Genomic DNA, 13,307 nt, shown 5'->3' with positions numbered 1-13,307 from the left:
CCATGTTAATCTTTTCCTACACTGTGTCTTAATCTTCATCATCAGATGCTTTCTCCTCCCTTCTACAGACTTCATCTGATGCCATTTTCCCCTGGAGCAGCATGTGGAGTCACAGGCTGGCACGGCTCTTCTCAGAGGCCAGGAGGCTCGGAACAAAGGCCGCCAGAGGACAGAATTATGGATCAGCCAGGTTCTGCAGATCGACAGGGGTAAGAAATCGCTGGCTCAGCACAGCTCCAGCAACACAAGAGTGCTCCTGGGTCCTGCACCAAGATCACTTTCGTAAGTTAACTAAAGCTTATTTACAAAATGTTAGGAGAGGGAACTGCCTCATTTCTGAGTAAACACAGAACTTTTTGCATCCTGTTAAGTTGCAGTGCCAAATATTAACCTTCATTCATATTCATATTTACATATACGATATTTACAGAAGAAATTACACATTAAGTGGAACAAAGAAAAGACAAGAGATGGTGGCTGAATATTTGGCAGCCATTAGACTGTTGAAAGCTCTTTACCACCCCTCCATTGACTTTCACAAACACAAATGTTTGATATAATGTGTATGTGAAGTGTTTGTGCATTTCTAGGTTATCTCGTGGTAGGAGGAACATAATTCTATATGTGAGAAATTGCCACCCTGCGTGATTTTTCTCCACTGGAGATACCCTTTGGGTCAGGGCTTAAAAAGAACTTGGCCTGTTTTGGCTTGGCGGTGGATTGGATACGTTAAAGTATAACTAAAGGCAAAACTTTTTTTGCTTTGGATAGAGGGGAGATGGTTTAGAACACCTGTCAGTTTTTACTGTTGTCTGTGCCCCCTCTATTTGTCCTGTTTATCATTATCATTATCATTGAAAGTTTAAAAAAAATCCCAAATTTTGAGTTGTGCCCAGAAGTGTAATAGGGGGAAATCTTCCAATGGCGACACTAGTTCTGGTGACCTGGGGTCTCCAAGAGATCCCTTTTAATTTGCAGGAATTTCCTCTCACTTCCTGTTTTGGCTTTGGGACAGGAAGTGCAGGTAAATCTCCCCAATGGGACAAAGATGGCAAAATAAACCGTACAAGGGTTGCAACCCTCCCTTATTCTATACAAAATAGAAAGAAAGTTTTGTCTATAGTTCTACTTTAATTTGTTGTTGCTTATTGTACATGTATTATTGTGACCCTGCACACAGGTCTCAGTCTAGAAAGACTTACCTGCCAGGAAGATGCCGCTTCACTTCTTGGCCAATAAGGTTTTCTGTGAGACAGATGGTCAAACAGGTCAAGGTAGAAGCAGCATATTGTTGTATGTACAAAAAGAAAATGTTTGCAATTTGACAAATCCACCCTATAGGTAAAATAAAACTGGTCTGCTGTCAGATTTTGCCAAGTCTAGTCTACAGGTCATGTGTATCAGTGGTCCATAAATTGTGCACAATACAGATAAGACGTTTTCTGATCATAAAGGGGTGGCTTTTTTGATAAGCATGACCTATAGCCTCTGCATACAGTGCAGAGTGCATATCATTTGATCCCCCTCTACAATGTGAGAGTGTCAGCTTTCATCTCCAAGCATAGTAAACACCACTAAGAAGTTTACTAAAAATTGACCCACTCGTTCAACACTGTTGTGCTGGATCCAACCTTTGTTTGTTTCATACCCTGTTGGATTGCCCCCGGTGAAATGAAGATTGCACATGTTGTGTAACAAGTCTTACACACAGTCTGTTTGGGTTGATAAACGCATGAAAAAAGTTCTACTTGCGAAATATTATGTTGTTTTTCAAAAGAGACTCCTCGCATCCTGTGTAACTTCCTTCTGAAAAGTCATTTTTACATTGTACTTATGGCAAAAGAACTAAGATCTTCCTTTGTTAGTTCCTTTTGTAAAGGTTTATGTTACCCACTGCAGCCAATCCACTTATTGCCTTTTTTTCTCCCACCCCCCAAAGGAAAAATCTGATTGATTCCTGTGGGAAACAGTCTAACCTTGCAGATAATTTAGCCTTGCCTGTTTTAAAGCGGACCTTGAGTCATTTGTTCAACTTTCCATCTAATAAATCCTCTGCCCTTGTTGTTTTTAACTTTGGATAGTAAAACATTTTTTTCTGCCAGTAAATACCTTATACAACCCACTTCCTGTTTCTTGTCTGGTAAAAAGCCTAGGCTTATGACATCATGCGCAGCTCTCTCTCACTCTTGTGAGAGTTTGCCAGGAAGGGAGGGGGGATGAGTCATAAGAGGGCCAATCAGAGCTGCAGAGCTGGAGGTGTGCCTCTGTGTGTCTGTAAATCCAGGAAGTGAACAGGCAGCAGCTTCAGCTGCCCACAGTTAAAATGGTTGCAGCCAGACTCGGAGGGAGATTTCTGCAGCATATTTGGCAAATACAGAATCATAATATATATAAAATAATATGCAAAGTGGTTGGAGGGAAGCTACAAAATGGCAAAGATGCTTTTATTACAAATTATGTGAGCAGACTGCAGTTTCTCTTTAAAGTCACTGGTTAACTATTCTACTCTGTGTCTGTTTTAAATAGAACTGCTTTACTCTGGAACATGTATGCGTTTTGATTACGTGTGGCTGCGAGATCACTGCCGCTCGGCTTCTTGTTACAACCCGAAGACCAACCAGCGCAGTTTGGACACAGCCAGCGTAGAACTGGACATCAGACCTGCACAGGTCCGAGTAGATGAAACCACCCTATATCTAACATGTAAGTTTGGGAATACAAATCCCCGGTATAAGAGCCTCATTGATTGTATGTTGGGAAAGATAAGGATGCAGTTGTAGATTGCAAACCTTCAGGTGGTCTTGTTTATTCACTAACCCTTGCTTAAAAAATTATAGCGGAAATATAGATATAAGGGCATTTCCTCTCTTTACTTTGATTTTGGAACTTGACGATGACATATTAAATTATCGGAAAGAAAAACGAAGCAGAAGTTATCTATATTACTTACACTAAATAAGAAATTCATTTGCTACAGGTACCATTTTCATAAATCAACCTATAGCAGTTTGGAGGTTAGGCTTTTATCGCCTTCAGTTGGCCATAGACAGATGGATCTGTGATTGAACTCGTAAGCAAGAGATCTTTTTCTAGTACACTTTACCAAAACAAGGGTTTTGCTATTTTTTGTGACCAAAAGTCAGTGAAAGCATCCTTTCTCTTTAGTTCATCGCCAGACACAGAGCTCCATTAATCCTGACTATAGGCTTCTATCGCCTTTTGCAGGAGTAGGACTAGGCAGAGCAAAAAAACTTGGCTACGTCCATGGGCTGTCCTCCACTGTTATATAACCCCCTCTCTGCTATAGGCATTCAGTTTGTTTCTGTCTAGTCAGGAGTAAAGATCTAGGCACCCTGCTGGGATCTTTTGGTCCTATCAATTTTTGCTTTTTTCTCCTTCCATGCATCTTTTTACTTTTTTTCTCCTGGGAGATCTACAATCAACTGCTGGGCTTGGCAATGGGCTAGATAATCCAGATCCAGTGGTCTCCCCAGTCCAGCCCGCGTGTGCATGCTAATCGCAGCTATGCGTTAGGTTGGCCGTGAAATAGCCTCAATGGACGGAGGCTGGCCCGCGAATTAAACGTTTGGCAGGGTCGCAGCGCCCCCTGGCCGACAACCCCCCCTTCGGTGGTGAGAGGTTCTGTCTGGAGCGATACCCGCATCCATGGAAAGGTAAGTACAGTACCCGCGGTGGATGTTGGTACCTTCCAGGAATGGTCGGACCTGCCTGCAGGTTTCCCTTCTCCCATCCTAATCCCTCAGTTAAGCTGGGGTCCCCCCCCTCCATTCCCCCCTCTGTGGATGTTCCCTGGGTGGCTCATGTTGGGTGCAGTACCTGGGTTCTGTTGGGGTGTCCCAGTGCAGAGGGCAGTTGGTTAGAGAATTCTGTGTGGATCAGTCAGATAGCTGCCAGCGTTTAGCAGTATTCAGCGACCATTTTCCCCTGGTTTGGTCTCCGCCCGGGGGTCATGTTTGTGTGGGCCGTGACATCACGGCGGCCATTTTCCATTGGTCCGGCATGGCGCTGGAGACAGGTGGCGGTGCCTGGGCTTCCGGGCCTTCCTCTTCCTTCTCCCGCATATAGGGACTGCTAGCACACCTGGCGAGCTGCTGGGTCCGAACATACGGCGCTCCTCTGGCTGGTAGTGGCGAAAACCTTGGGTCCCTCTCCCTCCCTCCCCTAGCAAGTGCCCTGAGTGGGGAGGGTCCATAGCAGTGCCAAAACGTATTTGTTACAGTACTTTGGAACCTCAGGGTCACAGCTCACCATTTAATGCACTGACAGCGGTCGTAGAGTCCTTGGTATCCCGGGTGGAAGTGGTGTGTGGACAAAGGCCTAGCAGAAAGCGTCCTCCCTCCGCCTTCTCCTGCTCATTCTGTCTCTTCTGGGTCTGAGGCCGCTGTGGACATGGCCCGTCCAGTGGGACTTGATACCACACTCCCTGATCCGTCCGATAGTGAGGATGACTCCTCCATGATCGCAGCAGCGAAGGAAAAATCGCTGGTGGATGCACTTGTTATTACAGTGCGTGAGGCTTTAAAGATGGAGGTTGTGGCTAATGTGGCCACGGACGTGGTTATCCCTTTTGGTACACACAAGGCACCTCATGCAGCTAAGGTTTTTCCTTATCTTCCCTATTTTGACAAATTTGGCTATAAGGATTGAGGGCAATCAAAGCAACCCTTTGTGGTCCCCAAACATTTTTAAGTACGTTACCCTTTTAAGGAATTGCTGTTAAAAAAAAAAAAGTGGACCAGTCCACTGGTGGTGGACCCTCCTGTTTCCGGGTTGAATAAAGCAACCATGATCCCAGTAAAGGATTTCCTTTAAAGACCCGGCCGATAGGAAAGTGAGTCTGTGTTGTGCAGCATGTTTACTATGGCAGGTTCGGCTTTGTGACCGGCCCTGGCCTCAGCCCTGGTGTCTCAGACTCTTAACTGAATGGGCTAATCTTTTGCTTCAGGGTCTGGGGAATAAGCAGGTTCCCTCTGCTTACATTGATCTGGCAGACCAGTTGGTCCAGGGGCTACACTTTGTATGTGATGCATCTTTGGATGCGGCTCCCATGCTGCCCAAGCTCTCTGTTACAGCATTAGTGACTAGACACGTGCTGTGTGGTTTCAGAGCTGGTCGGCAGACCAAGCCTCCAAAAAAGCTCTTATCGATCTGCCCTTTCAAGACTATTGCCATTTGGGGCTACTCTGGATGACATCATTAACCACTTCAGCCCCGGAAGGTTTTATACACTTCCTGACCAGGCCATTTTTTGCAATACGCAACTACGTCCCTTTAACTGACAATTGCGCTGTTGTGTGACGCTGTACCCAAAAAAAATTGATGTAATTTTTTTCCCCACAATTAGAGCTTTCTTTTGGTGGTATTTGATCACCTCTGCGGTTTTTAAATTTCTGCGCTATAAACAAAAAAAAACAATATTTTTTACTTTCTACTATAATACATATCCAAAAGAAAAATGTAAAAAAACACATTTTTTTCATCATTTAGGCCAATATGTATTCTACATATTTTTGGTAAAAAGAAAATCCCTATAAGCGTATATTGATTGGTTTGCACAAAAGTGATAGTGTCTACAAAATAGATTTAGGGATAGATTTAGGGACTCGTATTTACTGGTAATTATAGTGATCTGCGATTTTTAGCAGGACTGCGACATTGCAGCAGACAAATCTGACCCCAAGTGGCACATTTTGGGGACCAGTGACACCAATACAGTGATCGTTGCTAAAAAAAAAAAAAAAAGCACTGATCCCTGTATAAATGACACTGGCAGGGAAGGGGTTAACACCAGGGGCGATCAAAGGGTTCTTCTGGTAGACGACGCAGTCATCCTAGTGCCACCGTGGGACCAATACCTTCCTCTTCTCGAGCTTCTTCTGTGGTTCCTGCGAAGGATCGAGGGCGAAGGTGTCCCGGTCATTGTGGTGGCTGTAAACGTCCCAGGGGGCTACCTCTCAGAGAGAATCAATTGTCCCAAGGGCTGAGCTTCCATCCTGCTTTACAGTCGCAGGTTTTGATGGCTGTTGAAAGCCAGGTACTGAGGGATAGAGGTTTGTCTGGATAGTCCCTACTATAAGACGAAGACGAAGGAGTCGTTTACTAGCAAGATCTACCATCATACGTGGAAAGCATACATTTCTTGGTGTGAGTCGATTGGCGCTCATCCTCACTCCTTTTCTGTGGGTCAAATCTTGGTCTTTCTTCAACGGGGCGTTGAGCAGAATTTGGCCTTGAGTACCATCAAGGGCCAGGTATCTGCATTGGCAATCTTATTTCAGCGACCCCTAGTCACGCACTCTTTAGTTTGTACCTTCATGGGAGTTGACATGTGGCTCTGTCTGTGCGGTCTCTTTTGCTGCCATGGGATTTAAACTTAGTGCTCTCGGTTCTCCAAAAACATCCATTTGAGAATATACAGGAGATCCCCTTGCCTACGTTGTCCCAGAAGGTGGCATTCTTGGTGGCTATTACATTGCCCCGTAGGGTGTCTGAGTTGGCGTTATTCTGTCATATTCCCTATTTGGTGGTCCATAGAGATAAGGTGGTTCTCCGTCCCTGTCCATCGTTCCTACATAAAGTTGTCTCAGACTTCGATTTGACTGAGGACATTGTGTTGCCTTCCTTGTGTCTCAAGCCAGCTCATACCAAGGAATTTGCTTTGCATGCCTTGGATGTGGTTCGAGCGATTCGGGTGTATCTGGCAGCCACGGAGTCCTTTCGGCAGACTCACTTTTTGTGGTTACACAAAGACCAAGGAAAGGGCTGGCCACTTCTTTGGCTACCATCTCCAGATGGAAGACAGACGGTGACTCAGGCCTATTCTATTAAAGGTTGGGTTCCTCCTTTCCCTGTCATGGCGCATTCTACTCGGGTAGTAGGGCTTAGTACGTCTTGGCGAAAAAATTGGGTAGTGGCGCTGCTAAATAGTATGAGATTTAATACATTAGTCCTTCAATAAGTCCTTGAAGTGGATACTCAGTATATGTGGAGAGGGAGAGATGAAGAGGGGAGACCTGTATAGATTACTTTAGCAGTCCAAAACAACCTTGGCAGCCTTTGTGGAGGGAGTTGAAAGCAGACTCCAGATATGCAAATGAGAAGAGAAACACAGGTGCCTCTAGGTTAAGAACTGTAAACATTTTAATGAGATACAGGTGCATTATCCACTTAGATGGAGGTTAAGGAAGTAAGGTACAAGTCCATCCACACTGGCGTGTGTGTTCAGAACGCCGCTCTGCAGTGAACACCACGCCAGTGTGGATGGACTCGTGCCTTACTTCCTTAACCTCCATGTACAGTACCTGACCACGAGATTGTGTTTCCAGCGCGATCCCATCGCGCTGGTTCTCGGCGACAGGGTACTGTGCATGTTGCGCTGGCTCGCTGATCGGGAAAGGAAAACTTTTGGTGTGAATCATGAGGGGGAACGCTACGCTAAATTTTAAATGAAAAAAAACGGCGTGGGTTCCCCCTCAGGAGCATACCAGGCCCTTAGGTCTGGTATGGATTGTAAGGGGAACCCCCTACGCCGAAAAATTGGCGTGGGGGTCCCCCCAAATCCATACCAGACCCTTATCCGAGCACGCAGCCCGGCCGGTCAGGAAAGGGGGTGGGGACGAGCGAGCGCCCCCCCTCCTGAACCGTACCAGGCTGCATGCCCTCATCATGGGGGGGGTGCTTTGGGGGGCGCCCTGCAGGCCCCCCCAAAGCACCTTGTCCCCATGTTGATGAGGACAAGGGCCTCTTCCCAACAACCCTGGCCGTTGGTTGTCGGGGTCTGCGGGCAGGGGGCTTATTGGAATCCGGGAGCCCCCTTTAATTAGGAGGCCCCCAGATCCTACCCATTCACCTAGGAAAAAAAAGTGTCAATAAAAAAAACACACTACACCAGTTTTAAAAGTAATTTAATAGGCAGCTCCGGGGTTTTCTTCCGACTTCGAGGGTCTTCTTCCTACTTCTCCCGAAGTCACCCCGGAGCTGCCTAATAAATTCTTTTAAAACCTGTGTAGTGTGTTTTTTTTATTGACACTTTTTTTTCCCTAGGTGAATGGGTAGGGGTACCATGTACCCCATACTCATTCACATAGGGTGGGGGGCCGGGATCTGGGGGCCCCCTTATTAAAGGGGGCTCCCGGATTCCGATAAGCCCCCCGCCCGCAGACCCCGACAACCAACGGCCAGGGTTTTGGGAAGAGGCCTTTGTCCCCTCAACATGGGGACAAGTTGCTTTGGGGGGGGGCCCGCAGGGAGCCCCCCCAAAGCACCCCACCCCCCCATGTTGAGGGCATGCGGCCTGGTACGGTTCAGGAGGGGGGGCTCGCTCGTCCCCACCCCCTTTCCTGACCGGCCAGGCTGCGTGCTCGGATAAGGGTCTGGTATGGATTTGGGGGGACACCCACGCTGATTTTTCAGCGTAGGGGGTTCCCCTTACAATTCATACCAGACCTAAGGGCCTGGTATGTCCCTGAGGGGGAACCCACGCCGGTTTGTTCATTTAAAATTTGGCGTGGCGTTCCCCCTCATGATTCATACCAGACAGCTGTCGGCACTGCCTGTCGCTCATCGCAAAAGGTGAAAAAAGTTTTCCTTTCCCGATCAGCGAGCCAGCTCAGCGCTGGCTCCCGCGACGGGGCTCGCAGGTGTCAAATCTCGCCAATAAATGCGGCGAGATTGACACAATATCGCAGTCACCTACTGTAAGTGGATAATGCACCTGTATCTCATTAAAATGTTTACAGTTCTAACCTAGAGGCACCTGTGTTTCTCTTCTTAGTAAGTGTTGGGCCTTCTGTCATCAAGCGTCCATATCTTAGCTTTGCAAGGTGACCACTTGGTTGTCGGTGCATACTTTCAACAGATTCTACAAAGTAGACATTTTGGCATCTGCATATATTTCTTTTGGCCACAAGGTTTCACAGGCTGTTTAAGAGGTTCTGTTCTCTCTTGAGGGGTGGTTTTTCCTAAAATTATTATTTCAGATGGGGCTCCTGTGTCCTGGTTGAGCTCCTGTGACCCCGTTAGGGCTCTTGTGTGTAGCCTTGGGTTATATTTGCCACCCCTCATTTTTCTTTTGGCACTGCTTTTGGGCATCCCTATAGCCAGGATTAATGGAGTGCTGTGTCCGTCGATGAACTAAAGACAAAAGAGGATTTTTGTACCGTAAAAATCATTTCTCTGAGTTCATCGACAGACACAGCACCCACCCCTCTAAGAATTTTTTGATACTTCTAATACTGCTTGCTACTAAACTGAATGCCTATAGCAGAAAGGGGGTTATATACCCGCTGAGGACAGCCCATGGTACGTAGACAAGTTTTTTTTGTTCTGCCTAGTCCTACTCCTGCAGAAGGTGATATAGCCCTAGTCAGGATTAATGGAGCGCTGTGTCCATTGATGAACTCAGAGAAATGGATTTTACTGCGAGTACAAAAATACTATTTTCTGTATGATTATTGCTACAGACTTTTTCCTGAGTTTTAGTCATTCTTTGTTTTATACTTTACACAGTGCTTGAGAAATGAATGTAATTTATCACTGCTATCTCTTTATAGTTATATTGGTTTGAATAACTTTCGTGTAATATAGATCTTATCAGCAATGTATATACTCGAGTATAGGTCGATCCGAGTATAAGTCGAGGCTCCTAATTTACCACAAAAAACTGGGAAAAACTTACTGACCCGAGTATAAGACGAGGGTGAGAAATGCAGCAGCTACTGTAAGTGGAAAAGAGGGTCAACAATGCCCATCTGCAGCTGCATGCCTCCCTGTGTATGTGTGCATGTGTCCCTGTGTCCTGTGCATGTGTCCCTGTGTATGTGTGCATGTGTCCCTGTGTATGTGTGCATCCTACCTGTGTCCTGTGCATGCCTCCGTGTGCCGCTCTGCACCGATCAGCGTGTGATAATACCATTCGGCGGCCATTCTACTGTTCAAAAGCCGCGCCTCCTCCTCGTCTGTGATAGGCAGAACACTCCATTTCCCAGCGGTCAGCCTATCACGGACATTCTCTCATCCTCATACCACAGACGAGGATAAAAGAATGTCCGTGATAGGCTGTACACTGACTGCTGGGAAATGGAGTTTTCTGCCTAACACAGACGAGGAGGAGGTGCGGCTTTTGAACAGTGGAATGGTCGCCGAATGGTAATATCACACGCTGGCCGCCGTCTGCATGACACGCTGATCATGTAGGCAGACGGCGGTGACTCGAGTATAAGTCGAGGGAGGCACTTTCAGCCTTAAAAAAAGGGCTGAAAATCTCGACATACTCGAGTATATACGGTATATTTGTAATGAAGATGGTATATTGGGTAAGGTTTGAAACATACAGCTGTCTTCCTTTCTAGTGTCTAGAAGAAAATTAGGAGCCAGAAATTTTAGGTTTCCTTTGGCCTAAAGCAGTGATGGTGAACCTTGGCACCCCAGATGTTTTGGAACTACATTTCCCATGATGCTCAACTACACTGCAGAATACAGGAGCATCATGGGAAATGTAGTTCCAAAACATCTGGGGTGCCAAGGTTCGCCATCACTGGCCTAAAGTGTCAACTAACATGATAACATACAGGTTATTGAATGCTATCAATAGTTTTTTCAAAGTGTTTTTTCTTGTTTAATGGATAAGCACAGCTTTGTCACTAAATTAAAAATAACATTGCCTTTTTCTTTCTCCTTGCGTTCATTTAAAGTGATACTAAACACATGCTGTTTAGTTTACATTCTCCCTTCTCTTTCTATATATGAATGATGAGAATAAAGATTTTCCCTCAGGGTGGGACTTTAAAGGCACAGATTGTGAAACGGTGGTTAAAAGTTATAAAGTTTAATAGTATAAAAATATATAAATCGCATATGAAAAATCTTGTATAAAAATATTAAATGCTGGGTCAACACACATAATAGTAGATAACATCAATTCATATACAATAACTGATGTGTACAAAAGGTACTGGTTGCATACGCAATTCCTACTCATTTCGGAGTGACTTTTACTCCTCCTTCAGGGATAGTCCGATATGCACTTTAGTAAAGCTTATATAGTATGCCTATGAAAACAGTGATTGGTGACCAAGAATAGCAAAAATGGCCGAATGGCCCCCCCCCCCCCCCCCGAAATAGAAGGTAGTAGAACTCCAAAAGTAAGGACAGCTAGAGAAGGTCTGATCAGCGCGGGTCAGGCAGCAAAGCACACCCACACACACCAGGACCCAGTGGTGCTCCTTAAATTTGATGTTGATGTTATCTACTATTATGTGTTGACCCAGCATTTGATGTTTTTATACAAGATTTTTCATATGTGATTTTAAATATTTTGATACTGTTAAATATGATAACTTTTAACCACCGTTTCACAATCTATGCCTTTTAAAGTTCCACCCTGAGGGGAAATCTGTATTCTCATTAAATAGAGGGATGTTGCCCTCTTTTTTAGCAGATACAACCACCTCCAAATTTTTGATGTATATGAATGATGGCACTGTAATTATTTAAAAAAAAAATCTAAGTACCTTCTTTCTTAATTTATATACAGCTGTCACATGACCCAATTCCTTTTCAGTCTCTGCAGGGAAACAGTGGCAGGAGGAGATTCTAATCCTCTGGTAACATGTTCAAAATAAAAAAAAAAATAAAAAAACAGCATTTGGGATACAGGGTAAAAATAAATTATATCTATAAACTGTTTTAAATTGTCATATAAATTTATAAATGAAAACAAATCTTGGTTTGGTAGAGTTACGGCGGTCCGTATGAAATACATTCCAAAATTGTTTTATTTTTTTCTGGGTCTTTCTGAGCCCTTCCCATGTTTTGCGCATACATCAACACAGGATTCTGAAGTTTGTCTGGGGTTCTTCTAGACCCAGAATTAATAAACAAGTTCTATACGCCCGTAAGATCAACGGAGGTCTCTCGGTCCCCAACTTATAAGCCTATTACATAGCAGCGAATATAGCTCATTTATCTCACCTCCACGAGAAATCTCAAATGCCATTATGGGCCCCCATAGACTTGGTGAATTCTTTCCCGATCCCAGTCACCTCCTTGCCCTGGCTCCCTCATTTACACCGCCCTGATACGTTTGGACCATGCCTGGCACACTCCCTTTGTTTGTGAGACTCAAATATTCAGCAGGCTTCATCTCCTCATCTTTTCTTACTTCGCCTCCTCCATTGTCCGCTATTTCTGCCTGGGTGTGATAATCTGGAACAGTTCTCCTGGTGGACCGATAACAGCTTTGTTGACATCCACTCTTTGTTCATCCCAACTAGGATAATTGCGTTTGCTGCCTTATGCTCCTCACACGATATTCCCCTTTGAGAACATTATAGCTACCTACAGCTACAGCACTTTCTCCAACAGCTCATGAAGTCTCAGCCTAATCTGTACACCTTGACCCCCTTTGAAAGCCTCTGTAGATCACGTCCTCAATCTCCTGGCCTAATTTCATTAAATCTACTCAGCAATAATTTGCTCAAAAAAGCCACCCCTAACTCCTTACCATCTTCAGTGGGGAATGGAGCCGGGGAGGCAGCTGGACCCAGAGTACTAGCAGGTCATGACTTTAGCATTGTCCAAATACTCCATTTTGGAAAATGCTTATAAAATACTCTATAGGTGGTATTACACCACAGCTCGGCTGGCACATTTTATCCCAACCTATTCTCCCCTTTGTTTCTGTGAATGTTCTCAAGAAGGTACTATTGGCGCACATTTGGTGGACATGTCTGAAGGTATGCAGATTATGGATCGGAGTCTGCGCCCTTCTTCACAATTTATTTCATACCAACCTAAAGAGAGATCCTTTCGAGGCTTTTCTCTGTAAACCAATTGCGGAATTACTTTGTCCCAAGTTGGCGTTTCATCTCTTTACTGCAACTAAACTAACTATTGCGAGGGCATGGAAGACACTAGTACTCAGCTTTGAGGTGGTTAAAAATCATATGAACGATATCATGGTAAATAAAAAATTGACGGCTATGCTATCAGACACCCATGACAAATTTCTTTGGGTTTGGCAACCCTGGGTCGCCTACGTTAAACCCTCTAGGTTTGATGCTATGCTCCTCTCGATTCGATTTATTTCTGGCCCCCACCCCGTGGACTCCCCTTCCTTCTTGCTGTTCTTCCTTCTCATATTCCTACTGTGCAACCCCTCTCTTTCCTTTTCTCGTCTTTCATTTCTCTTCCTGTCGGCACAGTAGGCCCCCAGGCCTAGGCCCTGGGTGGAATGGTTACGTGTTATACTTCTAACATTGTTATATGGTTTATTTCTGATCATTTAC

At 45.1% G+C, this 13,307-nt stretch overlaps 1 protein-coding gene across 3 annotated transcripts in view; it reads left to right on the top strand.

Annotated features, from left to right (window-relative positions):
- The window catches only part of TMLHE (trimethyllysine hydroxylase, epsilon), a 71,870-nt gene that overhangs the window by 33,385 nt on the left and 25,178 nt on the right, over nucleotides 1-13,307 (top strand). For all 3 annotated transcript variants that reach the window (XM_073599077.1, XM_073599076.1, XM_073599079.1), the window contains 2 exons: nucleotides 69-282; nucleotides 2,527-2,703. In XM_073599077.1, coding sequence (XP_073455178.1) covers nucleotides 102-282; nucleotides 2,527-2,703 — 358 coding nt within the window. In that variant the 5' untranslated portion in view covers nucleotides 69-101. The remainder of the gene's footprint in view (nucleotides 1-68; nucleotides 283-2,526; nucleotides 2,704-13,307) is intronic.

Source organism: Aquarana catesbeiana, linkage group LG09, assembly GCF_042186555.1.
Source record: "Aquarana catesbeiana isolate 2022-GZ linkage group LG09, ASM4218655v1, whole genome shotgun sequence".
Classification (NCBI taxonomy): Eukaryota; Metazoa; Chordata; class Amphibia; order Anura; family Ranidae; genus Aquarana; species Aquarana catesbeiana.
Note: the sequence above shows the minus strand (reverse complement) of the source record. Positions and strands in the feature narration are given on the sequence as shown.